Source organism: Bombus pascuorum, chromosome 3 (assembly GCF_905332965.1).
Source record: "Bombus pascuorum chromosome 3, iyBomPasc1.1, whole genome shotgun sequence".
Lineage (NCBI taxonomy): Eukaryota > Metazoa > Arthropoda > Insecta > Hymenoptera > Apidae > Bombus > Bombus pascuorum.
In genome coordinates, this window is record NC_083490.1 from 12506735 (window position 1) to 12534333 (window position 27599).

At 40.5% G+C, this 27599-nt stretch overlaps 1 protein-coding gene across 2 annotated transcripts in view; it reads right to left on the reverse strand.

Moving 5' to 3' along the window:
* Window positions 1–1002: 1002 nt before the first annotated feature.
* The window catches only part of LOC132905289 (protein Tob1-like), an 87891-nt gene continuing 61294 nt past the window's right edge, over window positions 1003–27599 (reverse strand). For both annotated transcript variants that reach the window (XM_060956451.1, XM_060956450.1), the window contains exons 2-3: window positions 6522–7463; window positions 1003–6267 (exon numbers count right to left, since the gene is read on the reverse strand). In XM_060956451.1, the coding sequence (XP_060812434.1) occupies window positions 5637–6267; window positions 6522–7252 (1362 nt within the window). In that variant the 5' untranslated portion in view covers window positions 7253–7463 and the 3' untranslated portion in view covers window positions 1003–5636. The remainder of the gene's footprint in view (window positions 6268–6521; window positions 7464–27599) is intronic.

The window sequence follows — 27599 nt, forward strand, 5'->3', positions numbered from 1 at the left end:
CAGCTGTATCCTGTGTGTGTACGTGAGTATGTTACGTGTCTGTGTGCGTGTGTGTTTGTGTGTATGACGTATTTAACCTTAACCACTCGTCGTCATTATTTTTTTTTCTTTTTTTTTGTTAACGAATACATCCATTACAGATTATGGAAAACTATGCATAATTTTTTTTTTTGTTTCCTTGCTTACAAAGTGTTTCATTACAATCGTATTGTAATCGTATAATACTATATGTTTATCTTTTGTGTATCTCAATGTATGCTCTATATCAATATCCCGTTCTTTTCTCTGCCCTTCTCTACTCATTTTCTTTCACATATCGCGCGTCACATTAACCGTTCCATCTCTCCATTCGTCCGCCGTTTCGGTTCGATTCAGTATCTCTCTCTCTCTTTTTCACTCCCTTCCGATTCGTTCTTTTTTCCTTTTTTTTTTTTTTTGGTTTTACTAGAAGAGTATACATCGTGTACGTGTGTTTGATTCTTCGCTGAGCTGAGCCTCTCGTCTCAAGCCGAGATCTGCATTTGATTCGCAACTTATTGCAACGCTTGCTTCAACGCCTTTCCTACCCTTTTAAATCCTTCTCGCCACTCCACTCTCCCTCTTTTGATCGTTGAGAAAGGATCGCGACGCCCCGAGACGCAAAGATCGATGACCAAAAAGCGCGACGAATTTGTCTCTCTGGGATCTCCTTTCTTCGGTCGAATCGAGGATATTCTCGCGGGTTTCATGACGAACCCAATTCGTTCGATTACAAAGATTAGAAAAATAATCGGCGCGAGAAGCTCTCTGCGGCTATCTCTCCGCGTCTCGAGGCTAAATCGTCGATCCATCGATCTTCACGTTCCATCAAAGTTGTTTCTCTCCGCGGAAAACCAACGATCCACATAGCAATCGGACCTACAATTAGATCCGAATACGAAGATGACTTGCGTCTTCCGCAACGAACCAAACCTCGAAAGTCGCGATTCTTCACTTCTCTTCCACCTCTTCACTCTTTCAATCGATTTCTCTCGCTCGTTCTCTCTTGCTCTCTCCAACCTCTCTCTCTTTAACAATAGCAGGTACTAGCATAGCTACCACAGTCGTACGTATCGTTAATAGTTACAATTAAGTTTAGATATTACTAAAGGGTACTGATCTCCCGTTTTATCCCCTCACGCCTCTGTTACCCGCACTTTCTCGCCCCCTCTTTACCCTTGTTAGTTCCGCGGTTAAAAACTTGTTTTTAGCACCCCTCGCGTGGCCGGAAACCTGCCGACTCGCTCGCCGTTTCCATCTTTCGTTCGATATTTCTTCAAATCCCAAAATTTCCAATTGCTCCTAACGCGAAGCTTCGATTTAGCTTCGATCTTGTCATCGATCCTTTTTTCCAGATCTTTTCTAGATCTTTTGAGCGACGCGTTACTAAGCAAGAACCACGACTCTTCGATGACACATGTTATCTATCGAAGAATTCTTTTTCTCTCGTGGGAAATCTTGTGTGATTCTCGATGTAATACGCTACTGAAAGCATTGGATGAAGGTAAACGAAGACATCGATTCGTTTTCAGAGTCGGTCGATCGCTACGATATTCGGTCCAAGACGGAACGACCGCGGTACAGGAAGCTGCTGCTTGGCGTCGGTCATACAAAACTGGCTATATAAAAATTCGTACGAAAGAACGACGAAAGTTACGCCTAAAAATTATGCTACTTATACACTTACACGATACAAAGTCACGCTAAAGTTTCGAAACTAGTCTAAGAGAGGACTCGATTGGACCGAGCTGATCGACCAACGCAAACGCCATCTATCCTCCATCGTTTTATGCCGTTAAGAAAAAAAAAAGAAAGAGTACACGAGCTAGTCGACAATCTCTGGCCGCGCGTATTCCGTACGTTTGTCCCACGACGACAAGATTAAACACTTTTTAATACTTTTAGCACCTAGTGCCCGGCCCGCGGCTCGCGACACCTCCGCCAACGTTGCTGTCGTGCTTTTTCTACGCTGCTCGACGGACGAGAACGACCATGACCCGATCTGACAAGCGATCGAATAAGAAGAAATTATGATTCATCAGGTTAATCTCGAACGCTGACTTTTGGGTCTGTAGTTTGCGGTCTTGCGTTAAGCTATTGGACATTTTTTGAGACTTCTTCGCTAGACTTGTTTTATACTGTACGATTTTAGGTGTCTTATCGATCAAATGATTTTGATACTGTCACTGTCCGTTTTGAAATATTTCAGATCATTTATACAAGTGGAATGATGATTTCAGAGTACCATAAATATGGTTTTTATTGAGTAATCAACTTATCTTCTACTGGACGTTTTTAGTTATCTCAGATGGTTTGTAAGAGTAGAAGGTCGATTAATCAACTTGTCTTATGCTGGACGCTTTTCGATATTTCAAATGGCTTGTAGAAATAGAGGAGTGATTTTGAGATATTATTTGCTTGTTTAATATGGAATAATCGATTTGCCTTATACTGTGTGACTTTAGATATCTCAGGTTGGTTTGTAGCAAGTACTTCTACTTATTCATTATGCTGTTCAGCGAGCTAAACGTATTATTAATTTTCTTTAAATCGAATAATCAATTTGCCTTCTACATTTAGATATCCGAAAACAGAATTGAAATAATTGCATACATGATCGATCTCTTAAAGATAAACGTATAAAACAGTCTAGCCACGCTTCCTCAATCGCTAGATTTTATCAACTTTTCTCGATAAACTTATTCGTTAAACAGACAATATAGCGATTTCAAAAGATGCGAAATCTATCATACATCGATGAAAACAGTAACTATCCTAGAAAATTGAACTTGTCCCGTATAACGCTCATCGCAAAGAGCCCGCAAGCGTATGAACGCCGTGAGGTGTGTTCGGGGTCACGAGCACGGTCGTAGCACGGCCGTCGAGGACAGTAACAGTGGCCTTTAATAACGTAATCACCTAATTAATCTCGCGAACGCGAACCGGCTGGTTGCTCGCTGCTCCAACCCCTTCACCGCCGTGGCTTTGTTTCCCTTCCGATGCGTCCTTTGTCCTCGATCTTCCAACATCGTCAAACCGGAGGCGACTAACGGAAGTTCGAATAATCGTTTTGCCTCCGCCAGTAGGATCGATATAAGGTATACACACATATATATATCATATGAATCGAAGGAGAGCCAGAAGCTCGATAGCGGTGGAATTAAGAAAGTTTACGAAAGTTTATAGACGTTTGCTGGTGTATCGCGAAGTTTGCTCACGATCGGATGATGTTGTTCCGTTTCGAGAATCTCAGCGATGTCCGGTTGAACGTCATAGGTGCATAGGATGGGGGAGAGGACGTCACGTTGAAAGGAAATCGCGCCCGGAGAGATTAAACTCGGGACCGGAAGCGGTACGGTATCATAAGCGGGGCAGCGACGCAACGCGGCCATATTCCCGTTCGTGCGAACACGCCGCCACTCTCTATCTCTTTTTCCCTTTCTACCTCTTCCGCTCTCCTCTCTCTCCTTTGCTTTTTTCACTTTTTTTTCTTCTCCTACGCTCTACTGCATTTATTATAAAAATAAAATGTAAAATCGTACCGAGAACGAGTTCTCCGAACGGTATTGGAACCGCGAGCACCATCTGCGTCTCGATCGAGAAAGAATCCCACGGCAGCCGTCCTCGCGTTCTTCGTCGCATTTTAAACCGCTTCTAACAACTTTTCTCTTCGTCTTCCTTTTGTCCTCTTTCTTTTCCTCTATTTGCTCGTTCGCGTATATTTTCTGTTCGATCGTTCTTCGGATCGAACAAGAGGAATAAACGGGAAATGCGTGTACGACTACGACCGGGGGTGTTCGTTCGTCGATGGTTCGACAGAGCGGATACAGGCCGTCCCTATACCGTTTCGCGACAACCCGCGAAGTGAGTGCATATTTTGAATATAATACATAGGCTCTACAGATATATTCAATATCAATTCTCCGACTATACCAGTGAAAAAATAAATTATTACACGTTGGTAATATCTGTGTGTACGTGTTGGTGAAGTCGTGCGCGATATTAAGTGTCCGCACACCCCGCCCTCCTGTGTCTTTTGCACGGACGCGTGATGCACGCGTGTGTGTATCCTGTGTCTCTGTGTAATATGTGTGTATGCGATCGTGAGTGTCGCCAGCACGCCACCAGCCAGGCGGGGCGTTCCGTGTGGTTCAATGTAGACGTTATGGGTTGTGTAAGTGTGTAGATGGCCAGGTAAAATGTTTCAGGATTGAGTGTGTCCATTGCGTGTGAATCTGGCCCGTGTGAAATTTTACGCACGCTGTTGCTCGTTTCTGTGTATGTGTGAGTGTGTGTCTCTTGGCTCTTTCGCTGTCCCAGGTGTGGGCGCTTGGCGCATCGTTCGACATTTTATATTTTTCTCTTTCTTCTTCTCTATTTCTCTGAAACGTCGAAAAAAAATCACAAATTGATCTCTCTGTGTGATCTATATAGAGTTACGTGTACATTCTGTTCTTGACAATTTTATCTTTCCAGCTTGTTTCAAAATGTCCCGCCTAGTAGATTAAACGAGACACACAGGGAGCAGCTATTCATCGAACGGGCGCCCAGCGCCATCTCAATCGGGGTCCATGATGTTCGTATTGTTGTTTTACAGTTACAGTATATTAGATACACGCAGTTTTCTATTACGTTAGTCGGTTGCAAAGTTCGCGTTCGCGAGTCCCATCGCTTCGAACAGTCCCTCCTCCTCTTCGTTCCTTCACCATTCCTCTCCTATGAACGTCTTGCACGCACGCCTCAGCACACAGGCGCACCGAATTCGAATCCCTCTATACATGCTCTATATAATCTCACTCTCACTCTCTCGCACGTTCTCTCTTTCCTCTTTCTCTCTTTCTCTCTTTCTCTCTCTTTCTCTCTCTCTCTCTTTCGCACTCTCCCGCTTTCGTTCTCTCGTTCTCATTATCCCTCTATCACGCGAATAGTCTCGTCGTCTTGACCCGCGCGCGCGTCGACCCGGTGCCTCTTCCTCGGTGCTGATTGCGTCCTCTCTGCCGAAGGTATCTCTTTTCTTCCGCTCCCTGTCTCCCTGCCTTAATCTACACGTTGTTCATACATATACTATTGGCTGTCCATCGTACGAGAGAGTATCACGTAAGAATCCTCTCTCGGCCATCCGGAATAGGATCGAATGAGAAAACAGGAGTCGATGAATTTTGGATGCTTCCTTGATGAAAAATTCATCACCGTCAGAGTATCACGACGAAGATGTTTAAGAGGACCGATCCGTTAAGGATTTGGCTATGTAGAGGTAACATGGCGGCTTCCGGTTGGATGCTCCTTTTGTCAGAGAGAGACAGAGTGGGAACTATTTAGTGGGTGAGCAGGAATCTCGACGGCATCGTCCGCTGCGTGCGCGAGAAGCCCTCCAATCAGATGGTGCAAGCGAAATCGGGTTTGTGTATGTGTGTTAGGGTTACGGAACCTAGACTCTGGACGACGTCTCGACGCATGAGGGAGAGACTGGAACGTTGTCATGATGGCCAGGAACGGTTACAATCGACCCGGTCTCTCAGACGATCCTCCGACTGTCCTCCTGCCTGTCCGGCGAAGCAACAGAGGAGCAGGCGCGAATCGAGTCGCGCCAGTCGGTTGGTCTTCACTTGCGCGGGGTATTAGTTGGCTACGAGGAGATGCTGGTATTGGCTGGCCGGATACGGCGCCACGGAGCCGAGGCCAAAGTTGTTCAGACCTTCGACAAGCGCTGTCTTATCCTGTTGCTGGCCAGAACCGTTCACGTTGCTGTTCGTCGCGGCTGAGCCAACCGGGCCGAGATTGCCAGCGCTCTGCGAGTTCCCATTGCTGCCTGCAGCGTTGCTGGTTCCGTTCACGCTGCCACCGTAGAATTGATGGCCAGCGATCGTCGTTGGATCGAGGTAAGATGACGGGAAGTTCACGCCTGTGTATAGATCAGCGGAGAGGTAACCACCATGGCTGGACGAATCGAAGATGTTGCGGTGAGGAAATTGAGGATGATACGCGGCTGGACCGTGCTGGAAGAAATATGCGCTTGGATCTGCGTGTTGTTGACCGGCACCAGTCACTATGCTTCCTGGTGACAGGCTGCGACTCCGAGGAGAACTCTGCGACACTGGCAAGCCACCAGCACCAGCTTGCTGCTGTTGTTGCTGTTGTTGTTGCTGTTGTTGCTGCTGCTGTTGGTGCTGTTGGTGATGATGATGATGATGGATCTGTTGCTGCATGGCACGTTGCTTGATGTAATTCGAGAACTCGGTGGGGGACATTCTGAAATTATACGATTACACATAGTTCAGTTGTACGATCGGTAGGTTGGTTACGCGGATTATAGTTAGGGTTGCTGTCGGGATGCTGATCTTTTGGTTGAACGATACACGAAAATACCGAGACCGTGACTGTGAATTCTCATCATATATGTTAAAATGTAAAGTTAAAAAGAGAGTCAACTAGAATGTCAAATTCAACTTAACATCCCCAACATGCAACTCAATCCCAAAAAGATACACCAGTAATCAACCAACCTGTTCGCCCGTTTGCTGCTGGTTTTCAGTTTAGTGCTACCGAACTTAGTCTGCGCGAATGTGGCGGTGGTGAATGTGAGCGGTGCGGTAGTTCGTGGGATGAAAGCCGGGACGGGACTAGGCGAACCCTTGAACGAGCTGGTGATAGGCGTCGGCGAAGGTGCCGACGAGGAGCCAGACCCATGACCACTTTGCTGATTATTTGACGATCCATTGCTCGCATTGCTTCCGAGCGAGCTTGGGAAGGGCGACGTGGACTTGGGGCTGAGACTGAGCCCACTCAAGGAAGTGCCTACGGCTTCGATAGGCCTGAAGCACTGAGCCTCGGGATTGAAGGTCTTGGTAACTTCTCGATCGGCCGAACTCTCGTCGTGTGGATCTCCGGTTTCAGAGTAAAGGATCTTCACCGCGTTCATTTCGCCAATTCGATAGCTCACCTCTCCGGGATCGACCCAGATGGCCAACTCGGCTGGTAGGTTCTCCAGGATATCCTGAATAGGCACGCCGCTCTCCTTGGCTGCCCGTTCCAGAACTGGATCCACTGGGTCGCCAGTCTTCAGACATCTGAACGCGGATCCCTTGAACGGTTTCTCCGGGTACCAGTGACCCTTGAACTTATCCTTCAGCGCCTTTTCCAGCTCCTCGCCGAAGATATTGACTCGCCTTCGCGGTAGCTTATTGTAGAGGTATGATATCACGAAGTTGAGCGCCACCTGCACCTCCATGTGCATCTTGCCCTTTGCTGGGAGAATCTTCGGGCTGTTGCTGGTACTCGCAGCCGCGGAATAGTACTCAGCACGTCCGCACGATCGGCCGTTTTGCCGCCGACACCTCGCGACTCCTTGATGATGCGCCACTGGACGACAGCAACGTCGACAGTGGCGTTAAAGATTTAGATCTGGTGTTGGGTGATCGGTGGACGATTCTCTCGGATTCACGAGACTGTAAAGAGAAATGTTTCCTTTTTTAAAAATTTTCTACGTATCGTAAAAAAAGAATTTTTATATTATTAATTTCGACTTTAATGTTGTTAATTTCGACAATGATGTTCAAAAATATTTTATAATAATGGTTTGTAGAGAAGCTGAAACGCTAATTTGTAAAGACAGAAGTTTACACGTTCGCTGCAGATAAAATATTTTTAGCAGCGTTTTTTAACAATTTTTATAGTTACGAAGCAGTCAATGATACGAGATGATTTACAACAAAATTAATTAAAATTCTAGTAATTTCTCCCAGAAACAAAACATTTCGTTTCCTGTATAATAATTTAATACGTTTATCAATCTTATCAATCACGTCCTAAATTCTTAAACTTGTTTCTAAACAAGTATCCCAATAATTATACATCGTACTGCGATCTATCATCTGTGACAGTATCGCAAACAATTTCAAAAGCGTAACAGCCTGTAACGAGCTTTCAGGAAGAAAAAGTCACGTATAAAAATTCACGACTCACGTACAAAGGAGCTCTTTCTATCGAGAGTTCGAGTGATTTTCAATAAGTGCAAAATCAAATTAAAAGAGTGCCGGGACGAGTATCTTCGAAAGGTGGTCGCTTTTACCACGGCTGGGCCTGCGTTATCGGCTCCTTTTCACGATCGCGCATTGATACGGAACGCCGCTTCCGGTTACTCGGCCCGCTCTTTCATCCTCTCAACAGAACGTCGAACGAGAGCCAATCGTTCCCGTATTCGCATAATGCCCTTCCAGGCTCTCTGCGCTTCGCAACAAAGCCCTCTTTTATCTGAATTCTCACCCTTTCTCGCTTTATCTGCTCGGTAATTTGGAACTCGTTTACGTGCCAAGAGAATCTTAATGATTGGCTTGGATAGAGTAGAAACGTCTTCCTCGTGAGTGATTTTGAAGAATTCTAAGACGATGATGAGTTGGAAATTCGCAGATGGTGTTGCAAAGATTCGAGATATGTATGCATTTATGGGGAACTTGAAAGTGCGAAATTCACATAATGAGAAAATGAATCTAAAGCGGTAGCACCAGTTCCAATACCTGCCAATTGAAACAAATCTCCACAAAATGAATTTCCAAGAGCTATCTAACGGTAACGATACGAACACACGTACATTCCGCCAACTCAGCACCGATTCATTACCCTAAAACTTTGCCTTCGACTATCTTAGATTTCCCCTGCCAACATCTACCTACGACATTGAACTTATCCACCAAAAACCCATCCACTCGGCGAAGTTCCGTCTAGTCACAATCAGTTCCGTGTCTACATCCGACAAAAATGCTCGAGAACAGAAACACTCAGACAGCGTAACTTCCTCAAGATCCTCATTTCCGCTCGGGCTGTCAGGCTAAAAGTCGTCCGAGAAACTCGCCAAGACGCGAAGAAGAGCCAAACTGTCCCTTCGAGAGACCGATTCGAAACGCGTCCACTCTCCTGCAACTCTCGTGAACGCTCGACATCGTATCGAGAGGAATATTTAGCTTGGCCGCCCGATTACCGTGAAACGAACGCCGATAAAAAGGGTTGCCCTTACTGCCGTGGCCGAGTGGCCATTTTCCATGGTAGCATCTCGTCGCAATTGCGGAAGTTGTTCTCTGAACCTGAACGACATCGAGAGGGAAAGCCTTTCCTTTTGCTGCCTGCCCTCTTTGTCCTCCTTTTCCCTCACTTCTAGCCACTTCCTGCGTTTCTTTCCCCTCTTTCCACCCTTTGTATCCATTCCGCTCCCTTTGTTTCCCGTTATAAGTCAGTCTGTTCTTTCTTCACTCTACTCTTCACCGTTTCATCACGAGCATCGTCTAGGAGTCGCGCTCCTATTCGCTTCTTGAGAATCGCTGGACGACCATCGAGGATCTTCTACGGTATGTCTTTCGGGTCTGTCTCTAGAAACTCGATTCCGACACGCCGATGTTCCTCCTTCTTTCATGATATAAGGAAGCAAGGGAGAGAGCAAGCAGGAGTTTCTAAGGAATTCACTGAACTGGCAGCCATTTTGTTATGGGCGAGGGAACGTTCGTAGCGTTGGTACTTTTACATTTTCTTCCTTTCTCTTTTTATTCTTTTCCAGTTCTTTTCGGATTCAGAATCGCGAAGCATAAGTATAGTAGGTACTTGAATTACAGTTCTCTTTTTTTTTTATTAATCGTAAAGCGGTATGTTACTCTCGTTAAAAACTGAAATAACATATATTATTTTTATCCTGATCTTCGTACGTTTGTCAATCACCATGGAAATCTTTTCCAACGCAACGTTTCTCAACGTTGGAAAATCGAAATTTATAAGCGTCAATTCTTACTTGCCTCGAAGTATTCGCTTAGTATATTACAGTAATATTACCAGGGGGTGTTTATGTCTATAAAATGTAATTCAAGGATGAAAGGATAAACTGATTTTTCTTTTTTACTCTGTCATAACAGCACCAGAGAGGTACAGGGGCGAATTTTGTCCCTTTTAGCCGAAACGCAGCTGCAGACAACGCGGGACCATGGGTATTTTTTCAATTACGCGACTACAGACCGTCTTTGTGGTTAGTGCGCGGCTAGTTCGCACCCCCTGTTTGCGGTCTAAGCGTGAAAAAATACCCAGCCACCGCGGACGTTTTATCAGCGAATAAATAACCGGCGCTGTTTAAATTTTCCGCCGGAAGTCGGGAACACTCGCGTTGCGGTGAGGGGAATGAAAATGTTCAAGAGCAGACAAATTTCTTCATCTATCAAAAGCCAATTTCGCATTAACACGATATTCTATTTACAACCCCCTTTTTAGTCAATGTAATCTATGAAATTTTAATTTTTAAAAGTGTAAAAGGCAATTTCAATAATTTGATTTATATCTTTTTTCGTCGTTGTTTTCCATCTACAATGGATGGACGATGTTAAAATTTCCAGCCAAATTGTAGTGGTATTTCAGCATAAGTTATAAATATATTAATAAATTTTATTCTGTCAAGTTTTTACAATATTATATTTTATGTAATGCACTACATGCTATATACTTGTATGGTAGATTTTTATAAAATTACAGTTTGACACAACTTTTCGTAAACCAGCACGTTTTTAAAATAATTCTATTCAAGTATGAATTTCTGCGATAAATTGATATATGTATTTAATTTAATTGCTTATGAGGAATAAGAAACGTGTATGCAATTTTCAAGTCTATATTCTGCTCTATAGAGGATTAATAGCGCGTGGATCAGTATGCGGACGAATCAAAGTTGAATAGGATGTGAATGAATTGAACACATACACTTCATTCTCGTTTGGCATTGACGTTACAATTTAGGGTTTGTGCAACCTTTACACACGACTACTTGCACAAATTAGCCGGCTTGATTTATGTAACTCGTTCACAATGCGCTGGACCATGTTTGTTTCCGTTCTCATGCACCTTACTTTTAATTTCCATCGATGCTTTCTCTCCATTCAATGTAACAAACAATCGTATAATTCTATCATAAATTTTTACTTTGGAATTGAAATATATAAAACATTGAAGTATTAAAAAAAAAAAAAAAAAAACAAAGGCTTCGAAATGTTTCATCAATTTTCATTTAAATGTACAATTTTAGTTTCGATATTAAAAAATTCAATATATAAAAATATTAAATACCATCCACTTCAAAACACTACATCAATTTTCCTACGCTACTATACAATATAATATCATTTTCTTTTAATATATATACAAACAATCAAATAATTCCATGAGAAACTGACTTTTCCTCCAAAACTGAAACATCGAAAGTATACAGATATTCGAAGGACGACCACTTTAAAGCACTACATCGATCTTTCTGATCTCCTAACTCGTTCAGCATTGACAACAAACCAAATACACAAACTTTCGTAATAATTCGTGACAATCTAATTTTTCTTCCAAAACTAAAACACCGAAAGTGCAAAAACATTCTAAAATCAGCCACTTGATACAGCTACATCGCTCGCTACACCTCTGCGTTGTACAATTTCTTTCACCATCAGCTCTCTTCCAGGCGAGCGCGCAACAAAATTACCAAAACCATCTCCGGCAAGTAGCCCCCATCTTTCTCGCGGCGCGTATCTTTCGAAACGCGACAGAGCTCATTCCTCAAGAGCCGTCGATACTTGCCAAGAAACGGAAGTGGAGTCTGAAACGCCTCTACCTATATACCTTCTCTCCCCTCACGGAATTTCCCCTCTCGTTTCCAACCCCCACCGCGGCCGAGTCACCGTCCGAAGGGAAAATGTTTTCGTTTCAGCCAGCTCCTCTGGCAGCCAGTGGCTGGATATGTAGGTTAACCCCGCTGCACCCTTTCTGCCTCCAGTAGTACTACACGACGACAGGGTTGCCGGTGGTATTGATCCCGACCAGGGTTGCCGGAAGGTTCTCAAGTTAAAAATACACGGCCTTGCGAGTCGTGCGGCTACCAGGCGTTTTCGTGAGCTCCCTTTCGTCGTTGGATATTTTCCTCCTTCCCCGATAGAGGTACAAGGGGTGAGGGAGGGCGCGTTGAAGGTTTGGGACGATTAAGGGTAGCCGATAATTATCACGGAGGCAAGATCGCGGTGGACCAAGTTCAGCCGACCTCGAACGCTTTACGACGCGGTCTTAACAACTATCAAACAACTGCACCACAGAGTAACTACTAATTAAGAGGCAAGGCACTTGGGTCCACCTCGACTGACTGTAATTAAAAACGAATCGCGGTGACGAGCTACTGCGAACGTGTGAAATGTGACTCCTGAAAGCGACGTGGATAATTTTACAGCCACTTTTGGAAGGAATTTGTGGGTAGAGAAGAGGCTCCAAGAGCGTCGATGGTCTTTATGAGAAGGTTTAGGAGATGGTAAATGATTCTCGTTAAGTTTGGATTCACAAACTATTTTTATAACAGAAGGGATTTGTTGGTAGAGAACAGAGAAGGGAAAAGTATTATGATATTTGAGTATGTTAGAGGGGTGTTGATGGTCTCCGTCAGAGGATTTAGGTTATAGTAAATGAGTTAGGTTAGGTTTGGATTCGATCCTAGAGTTATAAATGTAGAGAATTTTCGAGACACTTTTAGAAGAGTTTTATATTTTCAGGAGAAAGAAGTCGGAAGAAGGAGGGTGGTGATGTTCGGGTATGTTGGATGACGTTCATAGCTTTTGTTCGTGAGTTTACGTGATAGTAAATGATTTGGAAGAGGTTAGGGTTTGGTCACGATACTACGAATACAAAAAATGTTCAAATTACTTCGTAGTAAAAAGGTTGTACATTTAGAATACGAAGAAAGGAAAAGAGGTTATGCTGCTTGTGTATGTTTCATGGCGTTGATAGCCTCTGCTAGCGGATTTAGGTAGTAGCAAATTGTTTCTAAGAAAAGTTCGATGTACAGAAAGGTACGTAGAGTAAACGGAACGTAATGGAACTGGGCTAGATCCAAAGTAGATTCGAACTAGGCCTGATGCAAACACGAGAACTGCGAGAGTAAGTTGTAAATAAGATGCAAGTAGGGTAGAAGTTGGCTGAAAGGCCCAAAGGGGACTCGAAGTGGGTCGTGTCGGTTCGAATCGAAAGGAAGGCCGAAGTGGGTCAATGATGCCAATGATAATCAGGAAGCGTCTAAAAATTGGGAGCGAGATTTTACTTCAAAGCGATCTGCAAATTGTTTGAAAAGAAGAATAACAATCCTTAATTTCCAAGTTTAAACAGAATTATTCTTTTAAGCTTTACATTTCGAGCATTTAATATCGAATAATACTAAATATTTTGTATAATATATAAGTGATTATAATTAAAATATCAAACGCGAGCAAATAGTTAATTATCTTCCAACAAACTATCTAACAAAACATCAACATTGAAGTCAAAAGCATCTCCATATTTTTGGCAAATGAAAAAAAAAGTTTATTTTGATGATTTTGTCTATATTAAGATAACATGCTCATTTTCTTCAAGTATCCTATCGTATTATTTAGACGCAAAGATATAACTATTACATCCCCAAGAATTTATTCTCAAGAGCTCTTGACTTCGCAGAAACAATTCAAACAAAACAGGTGTCGATTATTCCACGCAACCCTATGGACGCGTTCCCCATCTGTCAACTAGCCGACTGCAGAAGCCACGTTGAAGGGTGACGTGATTCAAAGGACAGCCTTTTTTTCCGGCCTTCATGAAACCTTGGGGGGTGAGAACTCCGGGGTTGGTTGCAGGTGCGCGTAAAGACCTACGAGTACGCCCTTTCCCGTCTGCTGAATGGAGGCCACGTGGCTCAAGGGGCACTGAATGTGGGCCAGAGAAGTGTTCTTCAGCGAATCAAGTCAATGGAGCACAGATCCATCCGATTTTATCATTCCTTTCCTTAGCTTGTTTCCCATATTCTTCTTTTTTTTTTCTTTTTTCGTTTCGCCTTACAACGTTACAAAGGAACGAATGCAAGGGACCAAGAAGTCTGACGATAATTATGCCACTTGATACGTCGCACGTTGAGTGCTCGCTTCGATCGAGAGCTTGGTGGCGTCGTTTCGATGAACGACGCGTAATTGCGCATCCGTGCATGGGGGAACTGTGCTGAGCGCTCCACGTGGAGATTGCCAGCGATAGAATCGATTTTGGGAAGGCGAGGCTCTGTTTTTCGTTTTGCTTCGTTCCTTCATTTCTCCGCAGCATAACTGGCAGATATTTATGGAATGTTTTTTCCAATATATCGCTTTAAAATTCTGGTTATAATGAAATACGAGAGGTTGATTTTTGGTGATATTTATGTTGATGTCATTTAGTGGTTCAGAAGAAACATTTTCAAAATACAAGGATCGTGTTAAGGTATGAGTTATATAGAAATCCATTTTTGGCTATTTTTTGATTATTCTTCTATATCGAATATCTACACGAGAAAATATCCAAGTTGCTATATTTGTTCAAAAACAAAACTTTGCTTTCTTCATTAAAGATGTTATTCACGGAAGATACAAGTTTACAAGAAAAGTGGAATTGAAATTGTTGACGTAATTTTTCTTCCATTTATTGCGAGTAATTTGATTTGTGACTTGGAGAAGGATTTAATGAATATCTTAACTGTAATTATCACGAGATACTAACGATGACAATTCTTTCGCGCATTTTTTCCACCAACGCAGAGGGCACAAAAGGGAAGGTTACAAATTCCTAGGGAAAAGTATTCGTCGAATGAAGAGAGAAGTATGCAGCCGGGAAGCGGTGGAAAGTGGATTTAATTACAGCTCGACCTAAATAGGGTCAAGACACGGGTGCTCGACCCGACCTGGTCGCCCCTGCCTTCTGTAGCTCGAGTGGAAAGGTGTTTAAATTGCTTCCTCGTCAAACGAGGAAACTAACAGTTCTCGTAAAAATACCACCGTAGTTAAAGGCACAACCCGTGAAAAAACTCGAATAGTCGTAATCAAATAATCAAATAATTTTTTAAACGAACATAGAAAGTTGAATTTTGAAATTAGCTGATGCGAAAGAATATCAAAGATCCAGGGAAACATCAACATCCTACTTTAAACTACTATCATGATTAAAAAATTATTGCAATTAGAAAATTATCGATGAAATATCTGCCGATATCGTAAGTTCTACAATAAAATTCCCTAACTATTATAAATTCCCTTTATCAGTAAAACTACACACCTCGCAAAGTTACCAAGAATTTAGAATGAAATACCAGTCACCAATTCACGAATCATCAAAATTCCTATCCAAATTCCCACTAACATCCGCAATTCAATTGAATTGTAAAGACACCAAGGATTTAGAATCATCAATAAAATCCTGTAATAACAATTCCCAACAAAAATCCCAACAGCATGCACAATCCAATAAAACTACGAGTCATGTGTCATAATGTCATCTAGAACTTCGAATTCTTAGCTGAATTAATCCGGACTGCATTCGCCTCATCCTGTTCCTCGTATCTCTGCAACAAGCCCAAAATACCCCGAAACTATCCCCCTAAATCGTGGTGTATTTCACTACGAGGCGAACAACATGACACAACAAGTTAAAATTAGGTGCTGGAAGGAGATCCGACTCCTGCCCGAGTTGCTGCACACCAGTTTACAAAGTTGCAGTTTGGCCTGTCGTCTTGCTGCTCGTCTTTAGGAAAATTCAAGGCTGGCAACCTAATGACGGGATCTTCGAGGGTCGATTCATCGAGCCGAAGCTCGTTCGTGAAGGACAGTTGTTGAATAGAGACGACGCGGCATGTTCTCTCTCGGCTGCCACTGGCAACTCTCCGATTACTCTATTCTGACAATGAATAGATGGCGGACGGGAGGAAACCGTGCGGAATCGACGTTATGTAACGACCGGTTATACAACGAATCGCTGCGCTCACGTGCGCGAACCGACCGTCATGGCGATATTTTAAAGGTCGTCCTGACGTCGCATAAACAAATCGCATCAGGAACATGCCGGTAGGCAAATATCGATTCGCGGACTCCGCTGCCACGACGACCTTATGCCACCCTTTGACGCATCCAGACGCCTGGTCTGCGCCACCCGATTTCGCCGCGGATTGATCGATCGCTTCTCGTATCTCGCATGTTCTTGCACTTTGCAAATTGATGCAATAAGCGAACATTTTATCGCGTTTGTAGAAGAAATGTTTCGTACAAATGTCCTAGTGATCGTGGTATTAGGCAAGAGAGCGATTCTACGTGAAATAGTAAGTTGACAATTTTTGTAGATATCACATTTGTATCTGGTAACAGGCACAGGCACTTTCGATGATGGTCCGTGTTATCATACGACAATTAGTTCGTTTGATAGTCGCATAGGTTGATAGGCCGCTTACTTGACGCTTAACTTCCTGCTCAGTTCTAATTGTTGGGCACATGGCTGAGAGTTTTTAAAGTTGAAACATCCCAAGATTAATTACCGTTTATTTGTTTTAATATGTTATCATTTACGTTGAAATTGTGTAACAAAATGAATTATGCTCAGACACGAACTGTAGACTTAAATAAAGCTTAAGGTATATTTCCCAGTTTAAAATAATACTGTGAATAATATAGAATAAAATTGTTTCACATATAGACTGCAGATTTCTATAGGAATACTATTAAAAAAATAAAATACAGATAGAATATTGATCTACCTACTAAAAATAAGTACAGAAAGTTACAGAAAGCATTATACTTTGGATATTTATATATCTTCCCATATTGTGCGCATTTTGTGGAATTATACACATTCAAATTTCCTATAAATGGATAGAAATCCGCAGACTATTCATACGTCAGTTTGTTTTCGAGGAAATCGCGTTTAAATGTATTTGGATCGGAATAAATAAATAAAATGAATGATAGGATTAATTTGTGTTACATGTAGAAAATTAATTGAATATGAAACGACAGATTGCTTTTAGTTTCCTTGTAGTCATTCCAGAATTGGAAAGACGTCACTTCGAGGTAAACAGTAATCGGACTAGAAGAAATGATGAATATAAAGTAGAAGATTAATCGAATGTAAAGCGTCAGATTACTTTGGTTTTCCTATTTTCCATAAAAGACGTTACTGTGTAATAACAAATAATAATCACATCGTGTTTGATACGATGTCGATAATTGGTAAGATGTTTTTAATTTTCTTGTTTTCTTATGTTAAGAGGATTTACCGATCGAGTTACCAGAGGTTTGTTTAAGGAAATGAAACCTTTCAGCAAAGCTTCGTGCAATTACGGAACCTTGACATCTATCGATAAGATCTTTTGGTATAGTGGTTACCTTTCGAAGAATACTCTAAAGCGCAGAATACTATTTTCAGGATGAAGTTTCTTGCGTTCGTCTCGCCGAGGGAAATATTTTTTGCTGTGCAAGCGTGATTACTTTAAAATCCTTCGACAAATTTGTACGTAGATGCGAACGACAACTCTGTTAGTTATTCCTTCTTAATAGAAACCTGTTCCTTCGGTAACAATAATAATAGGAAGAAATAATACTGTAGTTGACTCTATGATTTTATGACCGCAATGGAATCGTCAAACCAACTTTACGACCAATGGAATATTGTAGAATATGTAAAGCAATTTTTTTGTACCTTTGTTTCTTTGCTACCTTAACGTGGAAAGTTTTTTACTTTAGATACGAATTCTCACATTTGTTATCTTTCATGTCGTAAATAATTCTGTTTCTCTCATGTTTGCTGTGAATCCAACGAGAATTGAAATAATTCTGCTTCAAAAGCACGACAAAGTAAGATAATACTAAAGTAAACGTAAATTCTCACACCCGTACGTACTTTGTGATTGTTTATTTTATTTCTAGTTCGAAGAGAATAAATTTCGAATAGAATAAATAGAAGTAAATTTACTTTAGAAGCAAGGATAATATTCAAGATATATATATGAGATAAAATAATATTGAAGTAGTCACGAATTTTCGTATTTGTTATTCTTTACGTTGCGAATAATTTCATTTCTCTTACATTTTATTATATAATGTTATACCATATGATAAATAATAAATTATATATATAATACTATATAATAAATTTACTATAGAATACAACGATCGAAGATTCGTTAAAAACAAAAATTCCTGTAAAAATGCAGCTATATCTGTACTTTCCATAATTTCTGTCTTATCCAATTAAGAGTATGCTTTGACGCATCACGATCAACATTCCTCGCGTCAACTCTGACATTAGATGAGAGACACGTGCGAAACGAGTCGCATGACGTCGTGGCGCGTCCCGACAATCTCGTTTCCAGTATTTCAGTCCACTTTTGGAAAACGAGTCGACGACTTCTTCGTCGGTTGCTGAATGCGCCACGTAATTAATAATTTCTGCGCGCGTGCCTCGACGACGCGACGCACGTGACAGCGTGTCGCGCGACCGAAAACTCGTCGACGTCCACATTTTTGCTCGTTAACGTTTACTTTATCAGCTTGTCTACGTTTATTATTACAATCACAAAGTCTTTCGATTCTGTCGCGTTAAATCGTTTTACCAATTTGGTAGCATATGTTCGAGCATGGTGAATAATATAAACTACCCAATTTGCAGAGTCGCTATACGAACCCTCTCGGAATTCATCGTCGCGTTATTTGCCACATTGTAGCCGGATCGAGACTTGCTCAATCGTTACAATCGCGTCGCCCTTGAATTTTGATGAGTTCAAACTGAGGACGGTGAACCGAACGAAATGGAATCGATCATCGGTGACGAAATCGGTGATGGAATTATTTGCTATGGATCCGGTTGTATTTAGGATTCATTATAGTGTAGGTGTATTTTAACTACTTTATGTACCGTTTTAATGTGAAGGATATTAAAGTGGCAGCAGATTTATCGTATACCTTAAATCGAAGCCATATATAGCTTCTGGAAAAAATGTTACCTCTCAAACGAAATAATTTAACAAAATATGTATATCATATATATATATGCAAAATGATCTTGTTTAACATCTAAAATCAATTATATTTGTTCTTATTTCTCCCTCTTCGTCCTGATGTTATAAATAAATATAATAAATATAAATAAATTACAAAACGCACGCTATTAAACTGCATTAGCTGTAATTTGTAAAAAAATGTCTATTTTTACAATTAGAACCCATAAGCTACATCATGAATGTTCACATCATTGCAAAGTACATCAAAATTCTAAACTGTTGCTAACAGAAGAGAACTATAGCTCGATATACAATGAGAGAAAAAGGGAAAATCTGGTTACTATTCCTGTAACCAGAACCCATAATTTAAATTCTACTCATCATCGGAGATACCACAATGCTAAATGCAACATGTTTTCCATTAGCGAATAAGTCACATAGATAGATAATGAAAGAGAAAGTTGCAGCCAAAGGCATATTTAATTCATAGAAAAGTTCCAACCTGCGTATCAAAAATCCATGAACAATATCCCAAACATGAGAATCCGAACCACCGCAAAATACATACTAAACGCAAAATCTGACCAACAGAGAAGAATATAGATATTCATATACATATATGTACAGAGAGAAAGCTGGAGCTTGGAGCGGCGTTTCATCTCGCGCCTCCAATTAATCGTCAGTCAAGCTTTTCAGTCGGATCGATCGCGCGTGACCGAATTATCGGTTCCAAAAGGGAGGGAAAGAGAGAGAACGAGTGACAGGGAGAGGGAGGGAGGAAGAGAGAAAAAGAGAGGCAGGCGTCACTGCGCGTCTTCGATCGGATCTGTTCGCGGAGGCGTCGCGCTCGAATCATCTCGCTGCCGTTGGCTCGCGATAAATTACCGAGACTCTCCGCTTTTCCCTCTCTTTCTCCGCGCTGCCGAGCGACCGACCGAGCGACAGATCAATACGACACAGCCTCCGCAGACACGGTCGCTGCTGCTCCAGATAACAAGAGGCGAAAGAGAGACAGAGTAAGAGAAATAAAGTCACTGAGAACGCAAGTGAGAGAGAGAGAGAAAGAGAGAAAGAGAAACAGAAGCTGCCCTATAAGCCTCTACTTAAATAGCGCCCTAAATCCGACAGGGAGGACGCCCTCTCGTGAGATACAGAGAGGGGCAGAGGGCGGAGAAAAGCCCTCGAAACGAAGGAACAGACCCGACCTGGGTCAATCCGTTCGACTTCGGCCTCTTCCGGAAATTACTGTGCCACCGATGCGATGGGGATTCCGTTTGCCGGATTGAATATCGACGAGTTGAAACGCGTTCCCTTTTTCCGCGAGAGCCTGGATTTTATACATAGTGTTTGCGCGGTGGAAAATGATCGCGTGGGGTTGGTGGAAAAATGGAGCTCGCATTCTTTGAGATTGGTTGGAGTTTACAGACGATATTAGATTGCGACTGAATATAATTTCGGTCTATGGGTTTTCGAAATCTTCTCTTTTATCGTCACCTCATACTTATCGTGCTATATCGTTTTAATCTGAATTTAATCGAGAATTTTTTATTATATTCTATATATGATCAACATTTTTTAATATTCAGATACATAAAGGCACCTCTGCTAGAATTCAGTGAGGTATAGAATGATCGTTTAGGATTATGTATTTCATAAGTTATAATTTAGTAATTTTGCGTTGGTCATTGATAATATTGGACATTTTCTCTTTCATGTATGATTTGAATTGTTTAATATTCGCTGATATAAATCCCTGTTAGGATTCAGTGATCGTTCAGAATTAGGTATTTCGTATTACGTTACTATTTAATAAGCTGTTGTTGGTTATTGGTAGTATGGGAAAGTCGATTTTCTGTTTGAGACGAAATATTGCATTAAGGTATATTTCTATTCGAAACATGTTATAATTTGTGTATTTATAATTCTTCATTTGAATGATTAAGTAAGATGAATTTTCTCATGTAGCACACACAGACTGGATAGCTATCTTCAACTGAAACTTTCTGGTTTGGATCAAGGAAGATTGATTTAACATAGTGAAAAAGTTAAAAGAAACAGGAGTAGCCTTTGAGTATACAATCATTCAACCCAGACCTTTCGATTTAAACAATAAACTAATCTGATCCCGGAAGATAAAAGTAAACGCATAAAAACTGTTTAAAATTGGGCAGCAAAACAGAATTATAAATACATTTTAATAATAACTGTTTTATTAAATGTAGGCTGAAATTAAGATATCCAACGCTGTATTAGTAATCAACATCTTTTTTCATTAAAATAATGTTAAAGTTCTTAAGTAAATATAAAATAAGCATAATATTGTGACATATTCGATTAATAATAAATTTATGCTTTTTAAAATCAAACAGTCAATATTCAGTTCCAGTTTTAAGCTCAATTATAATTTCAACAATCAAGTCCTTTCATCATTGAAAGAAACTAATTTTCGTAAAAAGATGTAGAAATATTCGATCATTACGATAACCGACGAAGAACCTATTTCTTTTACCCCGAATTCTACATATAACCTGAATTATTCAATTCCACAAAACAACCAACAAACTCAACCGAAAAAAACCTGGCAATCACAAAACATCATCCTTCACGTTTAACGACCAATCAACGCTAGAACTGACTAAAATCCGCTGGAAAAAAAAGTTTGTAAGAAAAACGAATAAAAGGTCGAGTCCTTGAAAGATCATCGAGTCTCGTTGACGGACGCGGAAGCAAAAGCAACGACGACGCGACGGTCGCTCGATAATTTGGTCGTCTGCAGCGAACGTTTGAATCGGTGGCTGCAAACTTAATAGCTAAAAAGAGAGTATCGGTCCTTGGGCAACGCAGAGAGGAATAAAAGAGGAAAGACGAAGAAGAAAGGCAAGGCCATTATCCCTGGAAAATACGGCCGGTTGTCATCTTCAGGACTCGGCTCCAGACGATCCAAGATTCGCCTGTTATTTCGTACTGTCCGCGCTTGCACGATTTCACGGACGATCCTAGATTTTCTAAACGATCGAAAAGGAACGACGATCCAACGATCGTGAAAGAGTTGCTTTCCCTACCTATTGATCTTTCGACACGTGGCGCGTTAAACTTTTCGCCGGTCGTCTGTTTTCTCTGTTCATCGACGAAATTCGCGCCGGTTTGCGCGCGTTTCTTGGTGCGGAACGATGAATCGAGGGTAATGAAAATGTTCTCGTCGGCGTGGATAAATATTGTGCCGATATTCGACAGATGAACGGGTCTATGGAGTTATTTATGGCAAGTTTGCGTTGCTGGAAGGGAATCGGCAATGAATTTGTAAGAAGATGATCGATGAAGAATTAAGAAATATTTAGAGGGCTGGTTTTCTTCTACATGATTGGTTTTGCAAAGTGTTTAGAGGACTGGTTTTCCTTTTGATTTTAGTTTCGTGCTCTTATGGGGATTATAATTGGAAAACCTTTTTATCTCGTACTAGCTGATATCATTAAACTGTTGGCTTCTCAGTGGTTAAGAGAGCGTATCAATGTAACACAATTAAAAAGAGCAACAACCTATTCGGTTCAAAGATATAAACCTTCTAGCAATAGACGCGAGATTCATAAATTTTCTGGAAAAAATCTAGCGGTATATCTAATATCTAAGATACGATAAATAATACTTTGAAAGAAATGGCACTCTTTAGTCTTCGGTAGTTTTAGCGTTCGAAGCACAGCTTACGAGATTCTTCGATCGGTGCCTGATATTGTCTTCTTTCCGTTCCACGAAAATCAATTGTTTCGCCTCAATGTTATCTGACAATTATCGAGCGAACGGCGCCGTTTCTCAACTACTTCCTGCAATAACCAGGAACGATAAGGTGAAGCAATTCTCCCCGGGATTTCCCAAGTGTCCTGTCTCTGCACTGTTCTCCCGATTGCGGTCGCTCTGTTCCTCGTTTCGCGGAGCAGTTTCAAAGGACGATAATGCTCGCTGGCTTAATTGATAATATTTTAGGGCAGGCCTCGTCTGCTGCGATGGAAAGATCGCTTCTCGTTATGCGGATTCGCGAAATTACGGAGAATATCGGAAAAGAAGGCGTATTAACCGATTAAATGAGTTAGACGAATTAACTCGTCGCTATTGCACTTTCAATCTCTTGCACGTAATGATATCTTTATTTAAGGATCCTTCATTTTTTCATATATCGTTTTATCTTCGTTCAAGATGAATTGCAGTGAAATTTCGTTTATTTGAACTCGTATCGAATTTAATCGGCAGGATGGGCATCGGCTAAGATTTCGTTCCAATAAATCGAATTCTATGGTAAATTATATTGACAATTGTAAAAGCTATTTAGGACTCCATTACTTCTTTATTTGTTATTTCAATTTTGTTAACCTAATCGAAATGAATCTATCTTCGTTAAGTTGTAGTTATGGAAAATGGAGAGATAGGTCGGTTAACAAGTTAGAATTGTGAAATGATGAGCAAATTTTCAGACGTCGATCGTTATATGATTGTTTATAATACTGTTCAAATAGATATAAATTTTACTGTTAATTAAAATGAAATTTGTTATATTGTATATGATTGTTTAAAATTTTGTTTAATCAAATTGAGAGATTCAGAAAAATCCTGTTCTTGAGATAAAATTGCTACCAAATATGATTTATCAAATGGAAATTTAATGAGAAATCATTAAAATTTAAAAAAATGTTAACTGTTATAAGCTACAAATGTAGGCACTTTCTATAAGAAATTATAAATTGATTATTTTGTTTGCTTACTCTTATAATCGTTTCTCGTTTACGAGAATAATCTCTTAAAGCGTGCAAAGTTAATAATACTTATTTACATATAAAAGCAAACAACACAAATATTATTAAAACTACAATGAGATACGATATAAAACGATCTTTTGATAGTAGAAAAAGATTCGAAGAACATATATTCGAGAGAAGAACATGTGTATACGTATAAAAAAAGAACATTATTAATATTAATGGGAATCCAGTTTATGTCTTTAAATTATGACCTTAACACAGCCTTTCTAATATTATCCTTTACACTTTACGTCAATAGATACACTCTTATTGATCCGTGTTGATCATGGATGAGACAAAAACATTTCATCTTTGTTAATTCGCAATTAGTCACCAACCGGTCTGAGAGAATGTCCGTTCACGGAATCTTGATTAAAGGCTTCCAGTCGCCGATTGACATCGCTTCGCGATCACTCAACTGAGATGTTGGATTTTTCTTTCGAGAAGCGTTCAAGGAAATATGTAAAAAAAGAGTTCTGTGAAATGTTTTCCATTTACGTTCCAGTAATTGAGAGAGGAATTTATTGGAATTTGTTTTATGAAACCGATTAGAGAAAAAGAGGTCGGCTAGAAATAATTAATGAGTGTCTTCTCGAGGCTATAGTAAAAAGTTTTTAAACTCTTTGATCTATGTGGAAAGAGAGTAGAGAAGGAACAGAATGTTTCCATACCTGAAGGCATATAGGAAGAAAGAACGTTCAGTCTAACATTTTAATCTTCTTCCAGTTCAATTTCTTCATACTTCAAATGCCTCTGGAATACTTGGAAGATTAATTATTGGTAGACATGTACGTCAGAAAAACACTTGTTCATTATCGCATGACAGCAAGTTGCTATACAATGCATCGATAAAAAGATTACAATACTAAGTTACATGAAAAGAAACGATATTTGTAGTATAAATTCCTGGAGAATAAATATCCACTGTGCTAAAAAGTATGAAATATTTCCTGAAAGATCATTTTGCCGATTCTACTTAACTTTATATAAAGGTAGAAAATTCTTTGTGAATATCTTGTAAGAATGAAATATAAACAAGAGTAGAATATTCCTCAGAAATATTTTAAAAAATGGAAAACAAGGGAATATTTTTCGTGAATATGTCGCAACCAATTTCGGCTTATATCTGAAACAATCGTATGCCGAATTCCAAAAGAGATCAGTAAACGAGTTATAGCTCGACGAAATTCCCGTGAACGTGATTTTCCACGGTTCGCGAGGTGAAATCTTGTTCACGACCGTTTCTCGCGATCCTACGCCGGAACGATCGACGAAAGCGTCGAACCGCGTCGTCTTAGCGGTGGAACGGCGCGTCTCGCAGGATTTTCGAGACGAGCTCGAAAGCAAAGGTAGCTCCTTGCCAGGGAACAGAGAAATTCTTCGTTCATCCGTGCGGAAACCGCGCGTTCACGGAAATCCTATCGGTGTTTGCTCTTCCGTATCGTGGTTTCGGATACTGCCGTTGTTTCGACAATCATCTCGAACGCATGCGTATCTCCGCGGTAAACGAGTCACACCTTTCTCATCGAACTCTGTCGAAACATTTTCATTTCGTCTGATTGGAGGAAAATTAAGCAGAAGTTGATAAGTTATTTGAATTAGTCGTGTTGATTAAGAAAGAGAGAGATATTTAGAGAAGAGAATTAGAAAATTCGCAGTAACATTAAAGTGATATGATTTTATTGAAGATTCAGTGGTTCAAGAATATTATTAAAGAGATTTCTTTTTTCAAATAATATTATATTTTTATATCTTTTTTATCTTCGGAAAACCTACATTCTCTGTACATGTCTACTAAAAAAAAGTACAGGATTGCACTAATTTACAGTGTCTAGAAAAGCTTAAAAATCCACCTTCAAATTACTTAAAACCTGCAACATAATTCACCTTCACCACTGGCAGACAGGAAAGAGCCCTCGTCGCTTTAAACGAGCAGCGACGACCGACCGCCAAAAACAAACCAATCGAAAGAAGACAGCGAAAGAAGGAAGGGCAAAAAAAAGAAAGAAAGAAAGAAAAGAGAAGAATAAAGAGTAAAAGGAGAAGCGCCCAGTGTAATTTCAATTACCACGTTAAAGGGAGCCGCAGAGTTCCTCTCAAGTAGCTGACACGGACTGCATAAAAGAAAAGGCCGCCCCTAACGAGGCTTGGCCTGGACGATGAAAGCCGGTCAAAGGGTTGTTGGTGCGGGGCCGACAGTTTTCCGCGGGTTTTCCACGAAAACTGGCTGCTTTGATCGGTGTATCCAATCAAAGGAGGGAGTCCTTTTTGGATTGGCCGCGATTTCCATCGCGAAAAGCGGAAGGAAAAGGATGTGGGCGGGATGATCGATCGGAAGCCGCGCCCGCGGCACTCCAACGACCACCAGGGTCGATCGAGAAAACGAGAAAGGTCTTTTCTCTTCGCTGAAGGCTCACGGAACTTTCCCGGGACAAACTTCTGCTAGATAGACCGAGAATAGAGGCGAAAAAGTGATTTGCGGACGAAAAAAGCGACCATCCTGTTCCACGTGGAACCTTCGAGGGTTAGTCGCGAGTTTTAGAACGCCTTCGAGGTAGATTCTTCGCGCACGCCACTCGGTATACTCTCGAAACGGCTTTATTACGCTTCGGAAATCGATAACTGCCGCGCTGCGTACCGAATGTACGACTCGAAATCGGCGACCTTTCGGACCTGTGCATCAGGGGTTCTTAGTTATGTTTGGAGGAATTTGCGAGAAAGGAAGCTCGATGGAATGATGAAGAGTTAGACTATATTACGTGATAAGCAGCCCAGGATGTTTATGGAAATTTGTTGAATTAACGAAGAAATAAGGAAGAAAACTGTAATTTCGATATTAAAGATAAGAAATATTCTCCTATACTTTTAAGTAATTCTAAAGTATTTACTATCGCTACTGTAAATGCTCGATTTATTCTTTAGAGAACAAATTTTTTCTTCACCACCCTCACCAGACAGGGTGTTACGAGTTATCGAAAAAATATAGGTTATCATTAAACGGAAACGAAAAGCTACGGAAAGAGCAGGAAGATTCGGATGTGGTGGATACCTAGATCCTGAGCTCGTAAATCGAGATTTGTGGCTAGCAGGACGCAATAACTCTGACACCAGGCTGCACTAACCCCGATTACTTTCGTAGAAATATTTCAGCCGAAAGTTCATTGACTGAGGCTCTAAAAAACCGTTCAGGTCAGAGGAAAGAAATAACGAGGACCTTAACTTGTCACGAAATCGAAATTATTTTAATTAAGGAAACTAAGGAAATTAATTCGAATCACAGTGTGCTTTCAACACCTTTATTGTTACTTATAATAACGATAATTTCTGATTTCTACAATCTCACAAATATATAAAATATTCGATTTTCGTTTTAATTATTATATCCTTTACCTATTTGCTGTATCCATAATATGAAATAATATTAAAGAATATGAGTAATCACCAATCAGTAATCGAAAGGTTGTACACATTGTCAAGTTGTTAGAAAAGTAACATCTATGGGAAATTACCGATTTAAAAATATGTAGAAAAATTAAATCCAAAAATGAATTATATATTCCGTAGAAGTGTCAGTCTTTTATTTAAGAAATTTAACGCATTTAACGAGAAGAATGTTACAAACCAAAAGCTATTTTAACATCGCTCTCGAGGCTAAGAAATATATATAAACAATATTTTATTAAAGGTAGTCAGAGCCTAGAGGCTATTACCTAAAGCGTAAAAACAGGAAATCTGTCCATTACGAAAGTTCAAATGAATAATAACTACCTATTTTAAACTTTCTACTATATTTCAAGTCGATTTCCTAGAAAAGATTACCGTTTCTAACTGTGTCATTCTTCTAGTGTCTGATTTTGCCAATTTCTGTTCAAAAATTTATTCTTAACGTGGTAGAGGAGTAGTTTAAAAAATCGTCGCTAAATATTTTTGCTACTTTCGTTCGCTAAACCATAGGAAATACACGAGTCTCTCCGCGGCACGATACTCCAGAG